The following is a 21,298-nucleotide window of genomic DNA, read 5'->3' on the forward strand; positions in this document are numbered from 1 at the left end:
TATATTCTTTATTATTATTAATGTCTTGATGCATTACAGCAGGGGCGGGCAAACTTTTTGGCCTGAGGGCCGCATTGGGTTCTGGAAATTGTATGGAGGGCCAGTTAGGGGAGGTTGTGCCTCCCCAAAAAGCCAGGTGTGGACTGGCGACTGCCCCCCACCCCCGGGACTCCTGCCCCATCCAACTCCCCCGTTTCCTGTTGGCCCCCCCCCGGGACCCGTGCCCCATCCCCTCCCCTGTTCCCTGTCACCTGACCTCCCCCCGCCGCCCCATCCAACCCCCTCCCTCCTTCCTGACGGCCCCACCGGGACCCCTGCCCCCATTCAACGCCCCCCATTCCCCGCCCGCTGACCGCCCCAACCCCTAACCACACCCTCACCCCCTGACCACCACCCCAAAATCCCCTGCCCTCTATCCAACCCCCCGCTCCCTGTCCCCTTACCGCGCTGCCTGGAGCACCGGTGGCTGGCGGTGTTACAGCCACGCCGCCCGGCTGGAGCCAGCCATAGAATCATAGAATATCAGGGTTGGAAGGGACCCCAGAAGGTCATCTAGTCCAACCCCCTGCTCAAAGCAGGACCAATTCCCAGTTAAATCATCCCAGCCAGGGCTTTGTCAAGCCTGACCTTAAAAACCTCTAAGGAAGGAGATTCTACCACCTCCCTAGGTAACGCATTCCAGTGTTTCACCACCCTCTTAGTGAAAAAGTTTTTCCTAATATCCAGTCTAAACCTCCCCCACTGCAACTTGAGACCATTACTCCTCGTTCTGTCATCTGCTATCACTGAGAACAGTCTAGATTCATCCTCTTTGGAACCCCCTTTCAGGTAGTTGAAAGCAGCTATCAAATCCCCCCTCATTCTTCTCTTCTGCAGGCTAAACAATCCCAGCTCCCTCAGCCTCTCCTCATAACTCATGTGTTCCAGTCCCCTAATCATTTTTGTTGCCCTTCGCTGGACTCTCTCCAATTTATCCACATCCTTCTTGAAGTGTGGGGCCCAAAACTGGACACAGTACTCCAGATGAGGCCTCACCAATGTCGAATAGAGGGGAACGATCACGTCCCTCGATCTGCTCGCTATGCCCCTACTTATACATCCCAAAATGCCATTGGCCTTCTTGGCAACAAGGGCACACTGCTGACTCATATCCAGCTTCTCGTCCACTGTCACCCCTAGGTCCTTTTCCGCAGAACTGCTGCCTAGCCATTCGGTCCCTAGTCTGTAGCTGTGCATTGGGTTCTTCCGTCCTAAGTGCAGGACCCTGCACTTATCCTTATTGAACCTCATCAGATTTCTTTTGGCCCAATCCTCCAATTTGTCTAGGTCCTTCTGTATCCTATCCCTCCCCTCCAGCGTATCTACCACTCCTCCCAGTTTAGTATCATCCGCAAATTTGCTGAGAGTGCAATCCACACCATCCTCCAGATCATTTATGAAGATATTGAACAAAACCAGCCCCAGGACCGACCCTTGGGGCACTCCACTTGATACCGGCTGCCAACTAGACATGGAGCCATTGATCACTACCCGTTGAGCCCGACAATCTAGCCAGCTTTCTACCCACCTTATAGTGCATTCATCCAGCCCATACTTCCTTAACTTGCTGACAAGAATACTGTGGGAGACCGTGTCAAAAGCTTTGCTAAAGTCAAGAAACAATACATCCACTGCTTTCCCTTCATCCACAGAACCAGTAATCTCATCATAAAAGGCGATTAGATTAGTCAGGCATGACCTTCCCTTGGTGAATCCATGCTGGCTGTTCCTGATCACTTTCCTCTCATGCAAGTGCTTCAGGATTGATTCTTTGAGGACCTGCTCCATGATTTTTCCAGGGACTGAGGTGAGGCTGACTGGCCTGTAGTTCCCAGGATCCTCCTTCTTCCCTTTTTTAAAGATTGGCACTACATTAGCCTTTTTCCAGTCATCCGGGACTTCCCCCGTTCGCCACGAGTTTTCAAAGATAATGGCCAATGGCTCTGCAATCACAGCCGCCAATTCCTTCAGCACTCTCGGATGCAACTCGTCCGGCCCCATGGACTTGTGCACGTCCAGCTTTTCTAAATAGTCCCTAACCACCTCTATCTCCACAGAGGGCTGGCCATCTCTTCCCCATTTTGTGATGCCCAGCGCAGCAGTCTGGGAGCTGACCTTGTTAGTGAAAACAGAGGCAAAAAAAGCATTGAGTACATTAGCTTTTTCCACATCCTCTGTCACTAGGTTGCCTCCCTCATTCAGTAAGGGGCCCACACTTTCCTTGGCTTTCTTCTTGTTGCCAACATACCTGAAGAAACCGTTCTTGTTACTCTTGACATCTCTGGCTAGCTGCAGCTCCAGGTGCGATTTGGCCCTCCTGATATCATTCCTACATGCCCGAGCAATATTTTTATACTCTTCCCTGGTCATATGTCCAACCTTCCACTTCTTGTAAGCTTCTTTTTTATGTTTAAGATCCGCTAGGATTTCACCATTAAGCCAAGCTGGTCGCCTGCCATATTTACTATTCTTTCGACTCATCGGGATGGTTTGTCCCTGTAACCTCAACAGGGATTCCTTGAAATACAGCCAGCTCTCCTGGACTCCTTTCCCCTTCAAGTTAGTCCCCCAGGGGATCCTGGCCATCCGTTCCCTGAGGGAGTCGAAGTCTGCTTTCCTGAAGTCCAGGGTCCGTATCCTGCTGCTTACCTTTCTTCCCTGCGTCAGGATCCTGAACTCAACCAACTCATGGTCACTGCCTCCCAGATTCCCATCCACTTTTGCTTCCCCCACTAATTCTACCTGGTTTGTGAGCAGCAGGTCAAGAAAAGCGCCCCCCCCAGTTGGCTCCTCTAGCACTTGCGCCAGGAAATTGTCCTGCCACCGCGCAGCACAGAGCACCGGGTCAGGCCGGGCTCTGCAGCTGCGCTGACCCAGGAGCTCGCAGCCCCACTGCCCAGAGCATTGTGCCGGCAGCACAGTGAGCTGAGGCTGCGGGGGGGGGGGGAACAGTGGGGAAGGGGCCGGGGGCTAGCTTCCCAGGCCAGGAGCTCAGGGGCCGGGCAGGAGGGGCCCACGTGCCATAGTTTGCCCACCTCTGCATTACAGGCTTCAAGCGCCTACACCTCACAGCAGGAAACTGAACTTTAGCCCAAACCCCTCAAGTCACTTCTGCTCAGGGGCAACTGGCCTGTTCCAAAAAGGCAGATTTGCGGTGGAAGAAAGGGGGGTAATGAGGTGGGGAGAAAAAGTAAACATTTCTGATCTAACTTTGAGATGTTTTGTCTTAAATATGTTGTTCTAAATTAGGTAAGTGTTTCTAGAGTCTCTCACACTTAATAAAAAGAAATAAACAATATTAAGTATTTGAAAAATAGGCTATATACAAGGCCTTGAAAAGGCATTTTTAATATATTGGACTGACCAATTTCTCTTCCATCATGACGTAAATGTACATTTTTAAACACCTAAGTTTAGAGGCTGGTTTATGAACTCATTTAGAGTTATAATTATTTGATATCTGGAAAATAATTTAAAGTCCTTCAAAGATAAATGTATTGGAAATTAGAAATAAAAAGTGATTGCTTTATGATCCACACCCTTAGCTAATGCATTCCACTCTGATTTTCTGCATAGCCTGGAAATGCTCCATTTGGTCAACATTTTAATAATCCCTTTAATAAAATTTTTATGTATCTGGTTATTCATCTGAAAATTATCCCACTGAACTGATCTGGATGTCCCATACAGAAGTTGAGAGCTCATGAATTGTAAATGTCACGGTTGGTTTTGTTTTAGCAAATCTGCCCATCTGGTGCCTAGCTGCCATGACCAACTGATCGTGTAGATTACTTACAGAGAAAGCTAGGCAGTAAGTGGTGGTTAGATCATGGAGCTTTCTGTTGAGACCTTCATTCCATTTCCTTCTTTTGTCTGAAGCAGAAGGAATTTTATTCTGTTGCAGTTACTGTCAAATAATAATAACAACCCAAACTGGTGGAAAGTTACAGCAACAAAACAAAAAACCCCAAACAGTTTGGACACTGAAATGTGGCTTGACATGCAGAATAACCACAGCTGGTCTATGATTTAATAACTACACTCATCGTGTTATGGCCCTTCAGCTAGTGACTAATAATTCTGTTCTGTTTCTTCTGCATATCACCTGAAATTCTAAAGCCCTTTACCTGTAACTATTCGCAATATCTGTGAATTTGTGGCTATCAGTGACAAGCTAGTTATGTGTACTCCCTGTTGAAATAGTGAGCACACTAACTTGCAATTTACAGCACAATGCAGTCAAATTTTTATAGTTTATTAGCTGCTATTTCTAACTCAATGATCAATTTCTCAATGTGTTCTGTATTGTTTGTTGTCTAGAAAGCAGTTCACATCAATTCAGAAAGTGTTCTCTGCAACAAGCCACACTCCCAAACAGAGTCTTGGCCATCTTTATCCAGGGCACACAAAGACTGCAGAACAAAGCTCATCTTTGATGATATGTAAGTACAGATGCCTTTTTTCAAAAAAAGCAATTTAAGTGCAAATTTTTTTTATGAAATAAAAATAAATCTTGCCCAACAGGAGCTCAGACATGGCCAGTGCCATCATAGTAAGATATATTTCAGCACATTACATTGTAAATTGAACAAATTGTATAATTCCTGTTATTGTTACTGCAAGTTACACATCTACTTCTCCAAACACTGAACTAGGACTGTACACCATCAAGTTTGCTAAGAGGTCATTTTGTTTTGTTTCTTGAGCCTGAAATATATTTGTATCCAGAGGTTGTGTTGTTTCATTGTGTTTTTTAACAAGGTCACTTGCTATTTATAGTCACAGCGAGGAAAAATGAGGAATTGTGCTGGTTTTGGTATTGTAAAGCCAAAACCAAAGGCGTTTGACCCTGTTTATTCAAATCCCCCATCCCTCCTTATAGTTCAGCAGATTTTTAAAATGGCTCCAGTTTGTAGTCATCTCTCATTTAAAGGATTTAAAATTGCTTCTTCATTTTTCAAGGTACTTTACCATGTTATATATCAAAATAAAGCTTAAATTCCCGTTGGTTCAAATAGACATGTTGACTTGTAATGACCTGATCTTCATATATTTACCTTTCTGAATATGAGGGATGTGATACTGTGTAAATTGCAGCCGCCTCCCCAGACTGCTTTTACCCGGGAAACAGCTCATCAGTATGGATTAGAAGACAAAATGCAATCAGAAACAGTTACAATGCAACTGTTGTACCTCAGTCTGATTCCTCCTCAACCTGCTGATAAGAAACAGTGTTTTTTCCAGAATGCTGTCACAGGAGCTAAAACTGCTTTTTTCACTATCTCTATCTGCATCCAATGAAGTGAGCTGTAGCTCACAAAAGCTTATGCTCAAATAAATTGGTTAGTCTCTAAGGTGCCACAAGTATTCCTTTTCTTTTTGCGAATACAGACTAACACGGCTGTTACTCTGAAATCTATCAACTCAGAGGCTTTTATCACTTGCTTCTTCCATTAGTGATACATGTGAGATTTCCGACAGACATCTGCAATAAAACTCCTTAACCTTTTCAGAGAGAGAAATACAATAAAAACTGTTCCTGTGTAGTGCCTTCCATGCAGTGTGTCCCTAAGCAATTTGCAGCCCATAAAAAATAAAAAAATTAAAGCAATCTAAAAAGCTGAATTAGATAAGCAACAAAAATCAAATATATCTTAATTTTGTGCTTACAAATAGTACAATAGGCAGTTGCTATTTCTAAGTAAAGGATTTCTATGCCTATCATCTTAGCCCTTTGTTTATGTATCACCAGAAGCCCTTGACCTTGGATCCCAAATTGCTATGTATGGAGGTCACTAAAATGTTGTGGATTAGACTGATTGCAAATGTCCAAAATCAACAAAATTGACTCACACATCAGAAAGATCAAATTAAAGATGGCAAACAGAATTTTTCAGATTCCTATGGTACCACATCATGGAATTTGAGGAAATGCAGTACATAATTTTGAACCTACTGTAGTACCCCTAATGACAACATTTGCCCCAAAATTATGTCCAGAGAAAATTTCATCTGTTAAAGCACAAAACTCTGAATTACAGTAATCCAGCCTTGGATTATACTGTCTGTTTTAATCAGAGATCATAGTATGAAGAGACTAAATCGCACATATCTGATTTAAAACAACCACTCTCATTTGTTTCAACCACTCAAGAACTCTTCACTTTGTTCCCAACTTGTTTTCTTCAGATCACTGAAAACAGTTGTATCTAATAATAAATTGGATCACAAGTAGGTCAGTGAAAAGTATCTTGTTTAGCAAAGTGCCTATTGTGGATACTGTATTTGCATAAAATAAAGTATTTAAAATGGCAAGCAAAATCCTGCTTTCCATGGTTTTCCTGCATGTTCTGAATATGCTTCAAGACATGCTCTACGAATTACTTTGGGAAGTTCTGTGGCCTGTGTTATTCAGGAGGTGAGACTAAATCATCACAATGGTCCCTTCTGGCCTTGGAATCTATGAATCTGACACATCAGGCATACAAGTGACATATAAAAGATATATGGGGTTACTGTTTTCCAGTTTGTGTACTTCAGTTAGATGTACAGGATTTTTTAGCCATTTGAGACTTATACTACTGTATAAAGAGAGAGAATTTTAGAGGCTGTGTAATAACATTGAGGGTATGTCTATACTGCAATGTAAGCCATGGGTTAGTGGGACTCAAGTCAGCTGACCTGTGTTGGAGAACCTGAGGTTTGAGTGTCTATATTAATTCTCAACCCTATGTTAAGAATTTTCTAGTCTGGGCTTGAAACAGTGAGGGCTCTGGCGTCCACACTCAGCACACAGACCCGAGTCAAACCAACCACATCTCAAACTCCCAAAATGTGGCTGTTCTAGCCCTTTGCTTGTGGTACACTGTGGGAAAGGTTTCCTGCCCACCCTGCACATTACAGGAAGTTTGAACAGCCTGCCAGCACAGCCTGCCACGCAACATGGAGGAGACCCCTTTTCAAGAAGTTCTCTTGCTTGCGTTTTCACTCCTGTGTCAGGGCAGAGCTTCCATGACACACTGGTGGACATTTCGACGGCGTTTTCTTACCCAGGAAAGGCACCTGAGAGCATGTTGGCTGGAGCAGGAGAAGGACAAGAAAGCAGAAGAGGGAAGAGCTCCCAGCGGCTGATGCTGCTCATTACACTCGCTATAGCCGCTGATGCTCCCTGCATAAACCAGCGCTTCTGGCACAGGCCCACAAGCACAGACTGGTGGGAATCACATGGTCATGCAGACCTGGGATGACCAGCAGTGGGTCCAGAACTTTCACATGAAGAAAGCTTACATTTTTGGAGTTTTGAGTAGCTTGCCTTAGCCCTCCAGGGTAAAGACACACGCATGAGGCACTGTTGGAGGTGCCCACAGACCTGTTTGGATGCCAGTGGCATCAATGCTGTCTGCATTACTGTAGCTTGCTGTACTCTACACAATCTTTGAAGCCAGAGGTGAGTCATTTCCCCCTGAATGGACCTATGAGAAGCAAGGGGCCACTGAATCGTTACACTCAGCCAGCAAGTGCGGCTACCACAGCTGGAGCTGGATGCACCTGGGCAACAGAGATGCTTTGTGCTCCCACATTATGGACTGGCATGGTCCCATGGAAGAGGAAGATTAGTACTTCTATGAACGTGCTTGTGGGGGTTGAAGCTATTTGGTTTCGGGGGGTGTCAGTGCTAGGGAGAGATAGGGGCTTGATTGCCATGCAACGTAGTTATGAATGATATGACAACTTACAAAAAGGGTGGGATGATTCACGGTATGGATTCATATAAGGAAGTGATTGAAGAGTGGATTGCTGTACGTACTTCCTCATTGTTCCTGATCATGGGTTTAGCTTGATTATTTCAATACCGATTGTATGATGAGGTGCAGGGATAGCAATAAACTTTCCTGATGACATAAAAAACTTTATTGTAAACTTGTGTTAAAACAGTACAACTGTCACCCATTGCCAAGCAGGGCGGTTGCCATTACAACACCCAAACACCAGTTACAAAACAACATTTCCAAAACGAAACAAAAGTAGAGGAAAAGTGCAAACAGTACAGAACCCCCCACGTTGCTGCATGTCATAGAATATCAGGGTTGGAAGGGACCTCAGGAGGTCACCTAGTCCAACCCCCTGCTCAAAGCAGGACCAATCCCCAACTAAATCATCCCAGCCAGGGCTTTGTCAAGCCTGACCTTAAAAATATCTAAGGAAGGAGATTCCACCACCTCCCTAGATAACCCATTCCAGTGTTTCACCACCCTCCTAGTGAAAAAGGTTTTCCTAATATCCAACCTAAACCTCCCCCACTGCAACTTGAGACCATTACTCCTCGTTCTGTCATCTGCTATCACTGAGAACAGTCTAGATTCATCCTCTTTGGAACCCCCTTTCAGGTAGTTGAAAGCAGGTATCAAATCCCCCCTCATTCTTCTCTTCTGCAGACTAAACAATCCCAGTTCCCTCAGCCTCTCCTCATAAGTCATGTGTTCCAGTCCCCTAATCATTTTTGTTGCCCTCCGCTGGACGTTTTCCAATTTTTCCACATCCTTCTTGTAGTGTGGGGCCCAAAACTGGACACAGTACTCCAGATGAGTCCTCACCAGTGTCGAATAGAGGGGAACAATCACGTCCCTCGATCTGCTGGCAATGCCCCTACTTATACGTCCCAAAATGCCATTGGCCTTCTTGGGCACACTGTTGACTCATATCCAGCTTCTTGTCCACTGTAACCCCTAGGTCCTTTTCTGCAGAACTGCTGCCTAGCCATTCGGTCCCTAGTCTGTAGCAGTGTATGGGATTCTTCCGTCTTAAGTGCAGGACTCTACACTTGTTCTTGTTGAACCTCATCAGATTTCTTTTGGCCCAATCCTCTAATTTGTCTAGGTCCCCCTGTATCCTATCCCTCCCCTCCAGCGTATTTACCTCTCCTCCCAGTTTCGTGTCATCTGCAAACTTGCTGAGGGTGCAATCCACACCATCCTCCAGAAAGTTAATGAAGATATTGAACAAAACTGGCCCGAGGACTGACCCTTGGGGCACTCCACTTGATACCGGCTGCCAACTAGACATGGAGCCATTGATCACTACCCGTTGAGCCCGACAATCTAGCCAGCTTTCTATCCACCTGATAGTCCATTCATCCAGCCCAAATTTCTTTAACTTGCTGGCAAGAATACTGTGGGAGACCGTGTCAAAAGCTTTGCTAAAGTCAAGGAACAACACATCCATTGCTTTCCCCTCATCCACAGAGCCAGTTATCATAGAAGGCAGTTAGATTAGTCAGGCATGACTTGCCCTTGGTGAATCCATGCTGACTGTTCCTGATCACTTTCCTCTCCTCTAAGTGCTTCAGAATTGATTCCTTGAGGACCTGCTCCATGATTTTTCCAGGGACTGAGGTGAGGCTGACTGGCCTGTAGTTCCCAGGATCCTCCTTCTTCCCTTTTTTAAAGATGGGCACTACATTAGCCTTTTTCCAGTCGTCCGGGACCTTGCCTGATCACCATGAGTTTTCAAAGATAATGGCCAATGGCTCTGCAATCACATCTGCCAACTCCTTTAGCACTCTCGGATGCAGCGCATCCGGCCCCATGGACTTGTGCTCGTCCAGCTTTGCTAAATAGCCCCGAACCACTTCTTTCTCCACAGAGGGCTGGTCACCTCCTCCCCATGCTATGCTGCCCTGTGCAGCAGTCTGGGAGCTGACATTGTTCGTGAAGACAGAGGCAAAAAAAGCGTTGAGTACATTAGCTTTTTCCACATCCTCTGTCACTAGTTTGCCACCCTCATTCAGTAAGGGGCCCACACTTTCCTTGGCTTTCTTCTTGTCCCCTATCCCCCAGTTCTTCTTTCCCCGTTTTCCATATGCTTGGTACCAGGGAGGGGGGTGTCCACAGGAGGGGAAGTCAGAACGGAGGGCTGTGTGGGGTTTAGTTTGCCCTGCCCAGCTGCTCCTGGGGCCCAATTGCATGGGCCACTCAGATACGGAGTGTTCCAAGCTGTTTCTAGACCAAAGGGACGTGACAGAGGAACCATGCCATGGTGTGAGAGAGGCAGCAGGAGCCGTTACTCTTGCATCCATGATGGAGATGAGTCGCTTAAACAGTTCTCTCTGCTGAGCTCTGTCCTCCTCCCTTAACCGCCCTTCCTGTTCCAGGAACTGTTTAGCAAGTGCCTGCTCCCTTGCTGAAACCCTGTCCTCAAGCTGTGAAGTGAGCCTCAGCCTTTTCTCCTGCCTCTCGGATGCCCTTTCTCTAGTCATAAGTCCTTCTGTTTCTGGTACTGAACCTGCTCATTGGCCCTCTCCGAAACTTCAACCATCAGTTCATCACAGAAATGCTTCCTTTTGGAATGGTCCATGAAGGTATGTTGGGCCAGGCTTGTGCTGCGCTGAGGGCAAGGTGGGGAGGTACAGCAGCCAGGTAAGGTCCAGGAGCCTGCAGGACAAGAAACAGGGTTATTGTCTCACATAGCTCAATGGAGGAGTGCAGAAATAATTCTTGTGGAATTTCAAGGACATAAAGTGTTCCATTTCACAACTGAACTGCAATATATTGTGAGAGGGATGCTTCAGTCCACAAAATCTTCCTGGATACAGCCTGGTTAATCTCAACTAAAGTAGTGCAGAGACAATGGTAAGTTAAAAATTCTAAGCTCACTTGGTTTTACAAAAAATTGCATAACTGTTTGGGTTTGGGGTAGAATGGTCAGTGGTCTTGCTACAAAGCTTTCTCTATCATTTCAGGCCTTACACATTCTGGAGGACTTAACTGTTCTTGTGGTGCCATGTTGGCAAAGGGAAATATTATTCCATCCTGCTGGTGGGAAAGTGATAGTACATGCAGTCAAATGTATAGTGGTTGAACAGCATATCTATGAGTGGAGTGGGCTGGTCAGCTACCGAGGTGGCCCTGAAGCATACATCCTTCACCACAGCGTGGTTACCTATGTGGAGTTCCTGCTTCAGGAAAAGTTTTCAACTATCAGCATCCAGGATTGGCTCAGAATTCATGAGAGAATCAACAGGATGCTGCATTCGCTTTCCACCTGGCTTACCCTGTTATGGCTTCGTGCAAACATGCAGACCTCCACAGCCTTCCTCCACCCCACAGCCAGCACATTTTTGGACAAAAACTGAAACCCCAGTCATTTGTCACCTATGGGCGGCATGAATTACCTCTAACTGAAATGGACTCGATTTGAAAATGGAAAACATTTCCTCAAACACAGGCCCAGAGTTCTCTGTTTCCAGGCGGCTCCATAGACATTTGAGTGTTTACATAGCAGCAAACCTAAAGACACAGCTGTGTAATGCTATTATTTTTAAGAAATAGGAATTCCCCTAGCAAAAATCTGTGCCTTCCCAGTAAAAATACTCTTTAAAGGTGTACTTTACTACAATCCATTACTAGCAAATACATACTGCTAACCTAGGTCTCTCATAACTTTTGCATTGGTTCATAGAGTAGAAATTCCTCCCATTATGGTATCAATAAATATTAGCATGGAGCCAGAAACTTACCAGGCTCAGGGGTGGCTGTGACGGGTTCCCCCCAGGGTACCACCTGGAACTGGGGTACCACTGAGCTCCCCCAACCCACCAGTTTGGGCTCCGTTTACACTGTACAGCTGTGACAAGCTGCCCAGACCACATGTAGGGACACACCTAGCTGCAGTTACATGCAGACGCTGTGACCAGTCCTGCATGGGAAGGCTCCAATTAGGGAACTTCCTAGCTACTCAGGCACACACCTCCATTGGAGGGTAAACCCCAAATTATACTATCTTGTGCTGCACAGGGAACTGTACAGTGTAAGCTCATGAAATTCGCCCCATCCCTCAATGTGGACAGGAATACACAACAGCTTTCTGCCCTCAGTTATGACTCCCACACACTGGTTTTAAACAAAGCAAAAACAAATTAACTACAAAAGATAGCTTTTAAGTGATTATAAGGGATAGCAAACAGATCAAAGCAGATTACTTAGCAAATAAACAAAAACGCTATTTAAACTTAATATACTACAAGATTGGATATGAATAGAAAATTCTCACCCTAAGAGATGGTACAAGCAGGCTGCAGGTTCTTAAGGAGCAAGCTGCACTTGCTTTACAGCTTGGAATCCCTAGGTGTTCCATTCACAGGCTTAAAATCCCTTTAGTCTGGATCCAGCACTTCCCCCAGTTCAGTCTTTGTTCCTCAGGTGTTTCCAGGAGTCTCTTTGGGTGGGGAGTCAGTGAAGAACCACGGTGATGTCACTCCCCTGCCTTATACAGCTTTTGCATATGGTGGGAACCTAAGTTCCCTCTAAGCTGCGCAGCTGTGCGGCCGCGCAGCAGGCTATAAAGGGCCACACAGGTGTGCAGCCACAGGGATCTGGGGAGAGGAAAGAGGTAGGCGGGAAGGGAAGCAAGTTGGCGGTGTGCAGGGATGCCGTGGGGAGAGGCACTTCTCCCCCGGCCCTGGAGCTGCTGCTGGCGTGGAGAGGGCTGGGGAGAATCCCCTGGGGCAGCCTGGACCCCAAACTCCTCAGCCCCAGCCCCACCCCAGAGCCCTCACTCCCCTCCATACCCCAGCCTCCTACCCCAGACCTGAGCACCCCACACACACACTCCAAACCCCCTTGGTCCCACCCCTGCCACACATCACCTCCATATTGGTGCACATAACAAAATTTAATCCGCACATAGATGTAAAAAATTAGAGGGAACGTTGGCGGGAATGCTTTTTTTCAAAGCTTGGTTCCCACGCCAGTCAGTGGGAAAATACTGACATCCCAAGATGGAGTCCAGCACCAGGTGACCTGGTCACATGTCCCTGTAGTGTCACACCAGCCATTACTCAGAGGCTGTCTGTAGTATCCTCAGGAAGGCTCCCCAGGTGGGAGATAAGGTTCTCCTAAGGCCTATTGTTTCTTCCTAATGGCTCATGAACCTGAATGGGCCCTTCCCAGCGAGACATCTAGACTGAGAGCCTTTTGCCTAGTGGATGTTGTTCATTTGTAACTACATTTTGAAATACAAATACATAGTCAATATTCATAACTTTGGATACAAAAATGATACATGCATACAAATAGGATAATCATATTCAGCAAATCATAACCTTTCCAATGACACCTCACATGAATTATTTGTAATAAAATACATTATGATTATGTCATAATCATATCATAATATCACTGTGAAGAATATGGGGTGCAGTGTCACAGCGGCTTCTGTCCCTTTTGTGTCTGCTGCAGGCACAGTAGCAGAATATTCCTCAGGGCTAGTCTCAAACAGCTCCTCCAAGTATGGACCCAGAATTTGCTGCTTCAAAGCCTGCTCTGGGACCAGTTTCAGCAACAGAGTCAGAGCTCAGTCGGTGCCTGCTGCTGGCTCCGATCTGTCCCCATGCTGGATTCTGGGGCCAGCAGGGCACCATCCTGGCTGAGCAGGTCATCATGTGCTATAGTTGGCTCTGTCTGGGTGCAGCGCCCAGCACCCGGTCAAACTCCTCATAAAATGGGAGCTGCCCGAGGTATGGTTCTGGTCCCTGGTCTTCCAATTCTCACTCTTGAGCTGCTTAATCCACTCCCTGCACTGTGCACCGGTTTGCAAAGCTGCTGGCTCCTTCACTGTCTGCTGGTATGCATGATCATTCCTGGACACTTCTTACTCAAGTCCAGAGTTATGCTAGCCTCAGACCAGAGATTCACCAAAATCTGGCTGTGCTCCCATAACCATGAAGCAGCGCAATTTGCAGAAGGCTTGTTCTGTTCAGTCTCCATTGCAAACACAGAAGGCTCTCTGATGGTGCGTTTGCAGCTCAGTGGTCAGAAGACAATGGAAGGGTTAATGCTGACTCCCGGAACTGCTGCTGTACACCCAAGGGGGTGGTTTCTGTTTTCACCTGAGTTGACTGGAGAGTCTTGGGATGGAATGGACAAAGGAAATTGGCCCATGGGCTTGTGGAATACTTTTTGAAGACTCCCAGGACCTGATTCACGCGGGTTGAATTCCTGCACAGCAATAGAGCTCTGTTACCAGGGCTGTCACTTCTCCCAGCTCCAAAGCATGCGCTGCCCCACCCAGTCTTTTCTAGGAGGTTTATTCCTTTTAACAAGGGTTATCAAACAAACAGAAAATAGTTTAACTCCATTCTTGGCCCCAGGCTTCAGGGCCACCCTTCCCAAGGGTCTCTGGCACTCTAGCTCCTAGCAGCTTCCCAGTCTCAACCAGCTCTGCTCTCCTCTTGGAGCAACAGAGATGCTCCTTGCTCCAGGGACCCACCTCAGGAGCTAACTCCACTTCAGTGTGGGCCTTTCCTCCCTAGGGCACAGCCTGTCTCAGTCCTTTCTTTCCAGCTGCCCACTAGCAACCTCTATAGATCCAGGTGTAGCCCAGCCCTCTTTGATTAGTGGATTGGTCTGACCTGCTCTGATCCAGGGGCTCTGGGTTTAGTCTGTCCACAGGGACCAGCTGCCCTGTGGCAGGCTCAAACTCTTCATCCCAGCTTGACTCAGATTTGGTCCCTATACCCCCAAAGAGTCCATAGGTCTGAGCCTGAGTCTGAGAGATTTGTGTGTAGATGGAAGGGGGGTTTTGGCTGAAGCCTGAGTTTGTCTGTGCTTACGTTGCAATGTAGACATACCCTAAGAGCCAAATTCAGCCCTGTTGTAATGTTATTGAGTGGCAAAACTCCCACTGACTTTCCTTAGGGGAAACTTCTGTTGTTAGTACCCAGATGACTAGGTCCTGGGGATCTCTGTTAGGGCAGAAGGAAAGGAATCTGCCTCAGGTTATGGAACAGGAGTGTATCTGCTCTTTGTCCAGTTCTTCATCTACAGAACTTGAATAGCCTTGGCACTGTTTGTGCCCATTCTAAATGGTGGGAATGGCCAATGGAACCAGTAGTGTTCCTGCCTCATCCTGTAGGGCACACAGCCATGCATAAACTATACACGCTTCTGAAATAGAGCCCCTCTCCCCGGTGCAATGGAATTGCAGGAGGAGGGCAGGATTTGGGACTTACTGTGACAGATGTATATTTGAAAAGAGTCTCTCTTACTGATGTAGAAATTTACTGCACTAGAAAATAAACAAGCTTGTCCTAACCTATTGTACTGGTATTCTTTGGAGGACACTGGCCCTGCTGCTCCTGAAAGTTTATTGTGTTGTTTTCTTAGTATGATGCATTTTATTTATTTATACAGCACCTTTGAGCCAAATAAAGTAGACAGTCGTGAAAGCTGCCTTCAGCCAAATTACCAAACATCCTGTCCGATCCAGCAGAGCAGGTAACGCGTTATCAGCCAGTCTCAGCGTTTACAAAAGGTTACTCTGCAGACTGTACTTAAGATTGTTGTTCATTAGATATGCTGGATGTGAGTTTTGTTTTCGGTGTGCTGCTGTTGTTATTTAATATTTATGTTACAGCAGGGCCTTGAGGCTCCAATCCAGAATCTATTGATCGGGACATACAGGAGCATGAAACACAGACACTGGGAGGAATTTTAAAGCAAAAGGCTGCAGCTCTATTAAGTTTTTAACTTTAATGCAGGGGGATTCCTCTCCCCTCCCCTGCAACCAAAAACAACAAACAACAACAAAAAAGCCCCAGGGTTTTACATTTACCAGGGCCCAGTGCAAAATTTAATGGCCTCCATACCAAACAACCAATATTCAGGTTTGGCCCTCTTCAGCCTAGCCCCTCGCACCTCTTAATCCTCTCACCCTCTCCCAATGAGGGAAGATTAGCATCCACATGAAGGGTGCCACAGTCTGTGAAGACTTCAGGTCTCCCCTGCTTTCTCCAGGCTAATAGGATCTACCAGCCATCTTCCAGGCTCATGTTTATCTCTGAGAGTTGGCCTTTTTTGAGCCTTTCACCTGCACTGGATACCAGGTGCAAGTGGCAATGAAATTACAAACTCAAGTGCAACTTTTAAGTCATGCCCTTGCTCCTTATTAACCTAAAATCAGGCCTCCAAATTGCTGCAAGGAAGGCCAAAAAAACCCAACCCCAAACAAAAATCGGACACCGTGTCAAACCTGACCTAAGGGAAAAATTCCTTCTTAATTATTTATAGGGTAGAGCAGTAGCTGCAGCAGGATGGCTGTTGCGTGCTCTGAGGGCCTCACATACAAGAAGAGGAAGGATGAAAGACACATAATCAATTCTCCATTCAACTCCACAGCCCCGACAATAGCAACAGGGAGATGCGGAGAAATTGCTTCTCCCCCCACACACACATCTCACTCCCCGCTCACTTGTGTTTGGTGCAGGGGTCATGGGGAAGAGGAAGCCCCAGAGCAGCCACGTCTGCCCCTCCATTCTCTTTCCTCTCAGGACCGCAATCAAGCATCTCCCCACTGAGACAGTGGTGGGGTATTGTGCGGAGTAGGAGTGCAAGAATGCAGTCAACCTAAAAGGCTCAGAGCTTGCTGGTGCCACCTCAAAAATGTCTGGGGAAGGGCTAGAAGGGGTAGAACTAGGCCAGCCTGTACTGATGGATTCCATTTAGCTCTGATTAGATCTTTAAAATGCCCTCCTTGCCCCCTCCAGCACAACCACCCCTGAGTGCCTGGGTTGCAAAGTACACAACCCTCAGGTGAATCTGGCCCTGCATTTAGAATTATGATTTAAGTTCCTTTTATTACATGCAATTGTTTTACATTATGGAAGCAGTAGTGTGGTTTTTATAATACTTCAGTAATGCTATCTCTGAAGAACATTAAAATATGCACTTGGCTACAGTTTTGATGGTTCATTGAACTTTTACTACCTTTTTTAATGTATCCTCATAAAGCACCATACACAGCGAGAAATAATGTACAAATGGTAAATTATGTAAATAAAACTGAAAACTACACAATATATCAAAATAGATGAAAAATGTGTGTTTGAATGCAGTTATAATTAAAATTGTGTATTGGAATCTAAGCTATGTAGTACCTGGTAATTCCAATGATGTTGACTTCCAAAGAGATTGTTTTTGTAAATACTGCTAGATTATTTTGTGAAGTAATGCTTTTATTGATTTGCTTTGTATGATTCATTTTTGACTACATGAATTTACATTTCTTTTACTAAATTATCTGCTAGACTAAATATAATTCACAGAAGATGGCAGATGACCAAGATGGTAAAGGGAGGTTCTCAGACTCATTGTAATCTGGCACGTATATACATTACATAGAGAAACACACACACAAACCTGCATTTCACCTGCGTCGTAACACCATTCTTAGACTGTCAGCAGTCCGGAAATTCTAAAAGGTTGCTATTGGAAGGAGAGTGATTATAGTGCTTGGAGCCATGCTAGCTCATGCTGTGATCATGTGCAACATAACAAGTAATGGACATGCTGTATTTCCTGCTGGCTTTTGACAAGTTTCTAAAGAAATTGGTGGTAATACAAGTGAAAGGACTTCTGGACAGTAGTGAATTGTTTGATAAATTTAATCCAGGAGTCAGCCACAGACATGGTCCTGAGATTGCCCTTGAAAATTATGAATGATCTGCATACCACTGTGGAAAAAGAAGCCTGTCCTTGTTGTACTATCAGAACCCTCAGTGAGGTTTTTTATTTTGTAAATGACTGGATTCTATGGCACTGCCTAGGTGACTAGCTAGATGTGACTGAGAATGTGTTGAACTGGTTCCAGCTGCATTTGATGGAGCTACCCAGTCAGTATAGCTGGGTAAATTCTCATCAAGAGGAGCTGGTTTCATATAATGGCACATTATTCCACCTCATCCCAATGAGAATTCACCCAGGTTCCTGAGTTGGCGCTGATGCTTGGCAGTCTTTCAATTGCCTTTTAAAGAGCAATGTGAGGGATATAGTCTGTGTTGTAACGCATCTCTGCTTTGCTGAAGAAGTTTATAGCCATATCAATATTGAGATATTCAGAAACAAAAAAGTTTGATATACAGCTAAGGTTGTAAACAGATGGTCAAAAAGTTAATTGTGCACACTAACTGAAGTCACACTTCTGCTAAGAAACAAAGCCAATTTTGTTCTCACTTACATTGGCGTAAATCTGGAGTAACACCATTGAAGTCAATGGAGATACACCAGTGTAAGTAAGAAGATAATCAGGCCCAACCCACCGAAAAATAGGAGACCATGAATTAACTTTACAAAACTCCCATTTCTGTTACTCACCTTCCACCGCAATTTAATAAGCAGCCTAATACCTCCTAACCCTTTAGCCCTAAATAGTTGCCTTCCTTTCCCTGGTCTTTCAGTTTTTCCCATGCTGAATTGCGAGATCAGCTACAAGCACCTTCTGGCAGAGAACCCCAGGGGCACACCTTAGGCTAAGAATCCAAAGTGGGTTTAGGCTCAGACCTTCCTTTTATTTCTTCTCAGAGATCAAAGGATTTCTTACTTCACCTCAGGATGCCTCCCAACAGCAACATCCAAAACAAGCAACAACTCAAATATTGCTTAAATAAAAGGAAGTTTATTCCATGTAGGAAAATGAGAGAATCCATGGGAATAAAAAGTCTGAGATTACCACAAATACTGATATTCCCACAAATCTCATTGGAGAGGTCCAGTCACAGATGAAGTTTAGGTAAATGGAAAAGATCTTAAAAGATATACGGATTCAAAATCATTATACCTCAATAGTCTGTAGTACTAGAAAAACATTTAACATACTCTGTTGTGAATTTCACAGGTAATCATGTGCATCATCTGAGAAAGGTATAATATATAAAGTGCACAGGATCTGAGCTAGACATGCTGAATAATTAAGTTGTCCAGGGGTTCTGGACAATATGTAAGGTGCACTGGGGATGTGTCACAGCTGCTAATCTTCAGATCATGATAGTCCATCGTGCTCCTGAGATAGTGTATCTGCAAGAAGCCTACAGAACATTCTGAAGATTTCACTTCAGAACGTAATCATTTTTAAATGATCTGTAATGCTGGATTTAAAGGGGCAAAAGGCACTTGTGTACAAATTGCAAACCCAGACTAAACAGGAAACTTCAACCCTTCCTTGTTTTGGAGAGATTCCATAATAAAAAAGCGTTCAAAAAATTTTAAACCAGCCAAAACATGATATTATTGGCCTGGATCTTAAAAACAAAACAGCAAATTTACATAAAATCTAACAAGAAATTTCATCTTCCAACTCTCTGACAACATACAAATTTGTAAACAGATTACAATGTTTGCAGTTTTGTGGCATTGGATTTCAAAATTGTAGTTCTAATAGAAAGTCACGCACATTTTTCACTGTGGAGAGTTGAGTGCTTCTTCCCAGGGTATGCCTGTGCTGACACTGTAGACACACACCTACGTATTTCCTTAAACGTTCCCTTACTCTTAATATCTCAAAGAAATCTAAATGGGGCTGTATTTCTGGATTTATGAATATGGCCTTTTCTACTTAAATGAATTGGGGACAATATCACAACTTAGAAAAATATGTGTTAAGTCAGTCTTACAGTCCCTCCAAAGTCACTGTAAATGACATAGGTGAAATCTGTATGAATTAGACCTAGCTATAAAACTTAATATTTAATTGTTTTAAATATTGCTTCCATTGAAATTCTAACTCCCAACTCTCTGAAACTTGAGGAAAGTTCAGATCCAGATTCAAATCTAAATTTTACAGGTTGGGCCTATCTCTATAAATAGTGCCAAGTTCTGATACCCTTACTTCTGTGGGGTAGCACCATGCTCTAGAAGTAGTCCCATTGACTTCAGAAGGGCTATTCATGGAGTAACCTACAATTACTACTTGAAAGAGTACTATATTAGAGCGCACTAGGGTACCTTTAGTACACACCAACAGGGTCTGCACAGACTAATCCATGAGCAACAGGTTAGTGTGCTTTAGAAATCACACCCCCACAATGCGCCTTATCCCACGAAGTAGACAAGCCCTTTGGCTCAGTGCATCGTGGTAGAACCTGAAAAGGCGGAGATTATTACTTAAGTAATGCACGTCTCATGTTAATACTTTCATTGCTAATCATAACTCTGCAGAATAACTTGGTAATCATAACTCTGGAGCAGTGTCTATGCTGTTACAAGCTAGCGAGCAATTTACAGTTAACTTCTATATAAGTAGAATATAATTACATTGCATTATCTTACTTTGCTTTTGCAGGCTGTCAGGACACTTCAAACAAACAAATTATACATGCAATTTATATATGCATGGTGGTGTATGGTGGGATAAAAGTTTTAATGACATGAGTTTGGGATGATCTTGCAAGTGAAAAAGGTGATAAATCCAAACATCTGCCACCACTTGCTATCACATATTTTGTTTCATAGAATCATAGAAATCTAGGGCTGGAAGGGACCTCAAGAAGTCATATAGTCCAGTGTTTCTCACCGACTGGTCCGTGGACCAGCACTGGTCCCTGAGATCACCCTGATACAGTTTAGGAAGGCAGCAAGCCGGTCCCTGGTATCAAAAAGGTTGAGAAACACTGATTTCTAGTCCATCTGCCTGCACGGACGCAGGATTCAGTATAGCTAGACCAATTCTGACTGTTGTTTGTCTAACCTGATCTTTCAAATCTCCAATCATGAGGATTCCATACACACTAAGACAATCTGGGGGTCTCAATGGACACAGGAGGTATTTTAGCTGTGACGGATTGGGAGGTATTAGAATTTAAAACTGTCAATAGTCCAGCTCTGCAATCTTGGAAAAGGGATCATTGTAACTCTGGGGTGAAATTCCACATTGAGGGGGACAAAAAGAAACATTTTGAACTAAGATGTTGTTTTTTTCTTTTTTGTTTTTTTGTTATTATGGAAAAGCAGTAGACTCTCCTCTGCACAGTTAACGTTGCAACCAGTTCCCACTATAGAGCATTTTCCCCTACCTATATCTTTGAAAATTGCTAGATTTACTCAAAAAGCAAAGGCTCTGCTAAATTTGAAGAAAATGTGTGAAATATTCGTCAGAGGTCATTAAAAATTACCCACATGTCAAATTTTACTTCTGTCTAACCTTACTGAGGCCTTGGCTACACTTGCAAGTTAGAGCGCATTAAATCAGCCCCGGGCTCCCTAACTCCTGAGGTGTCCACACTGGCAAGACACTTAGAGCGCCTGGACTCTGCAGCTGGAGCGCTCCTGGTAATCCACCTCCACGAGAAGCGTAGAGCTTGCTCTGCCCCAGCTGAAATGCCCGGGTGTCATTGTGGACAACACGTTGCATTACTGCACTGTGATTGGCCTCTGGAAATGTCCTATAATCTCTTGAAGTGAAGTGGCCACTCTGGTCATTGCTTTGAACTCGG

General features: G+C 44.8%; 1 protein-coding gene across 3 annotated transcripts in view; it reads left to right on the plus strand.

Annotated features, from left to right (window-relative positions):
* AFF3 (ALF transcription elongation factor 3) overlaps positions 1–21,298 on the plus strand; it is a 469,491-nt gene that overhangs the window by 414,328 nt on the left and 33,865 nt on the right. For all 3 annotated transcript variants that reach the window (XM_073352102.2, XM_073352110.2, XM_073352138.2), the window contains one exon: positions 4,360–4,481. In XM_073352102.2, the coding sequence (XP_073208203.1) occupies positions 4,360–4,481 (122 nt within the window). The remainder of the gene's footprint in view (positions 1–4,359; positions 4,482–21,298) is intronic.

Source organism: Lepidochelys kempii, chromosome 1 (genome assembly GCF_965140285.1).
Source record: "Lepidochelys kempii isolate rLepKem1 chromosome 1, rLepKem1.hap1, whole genome shotgun sequence".
Classification (NCBI taxonomy): Eukaryota; Metazoa; Chordata; order Testudines; family Cheloniidae; genus Lepidochelys; species Lepidochelys kempii.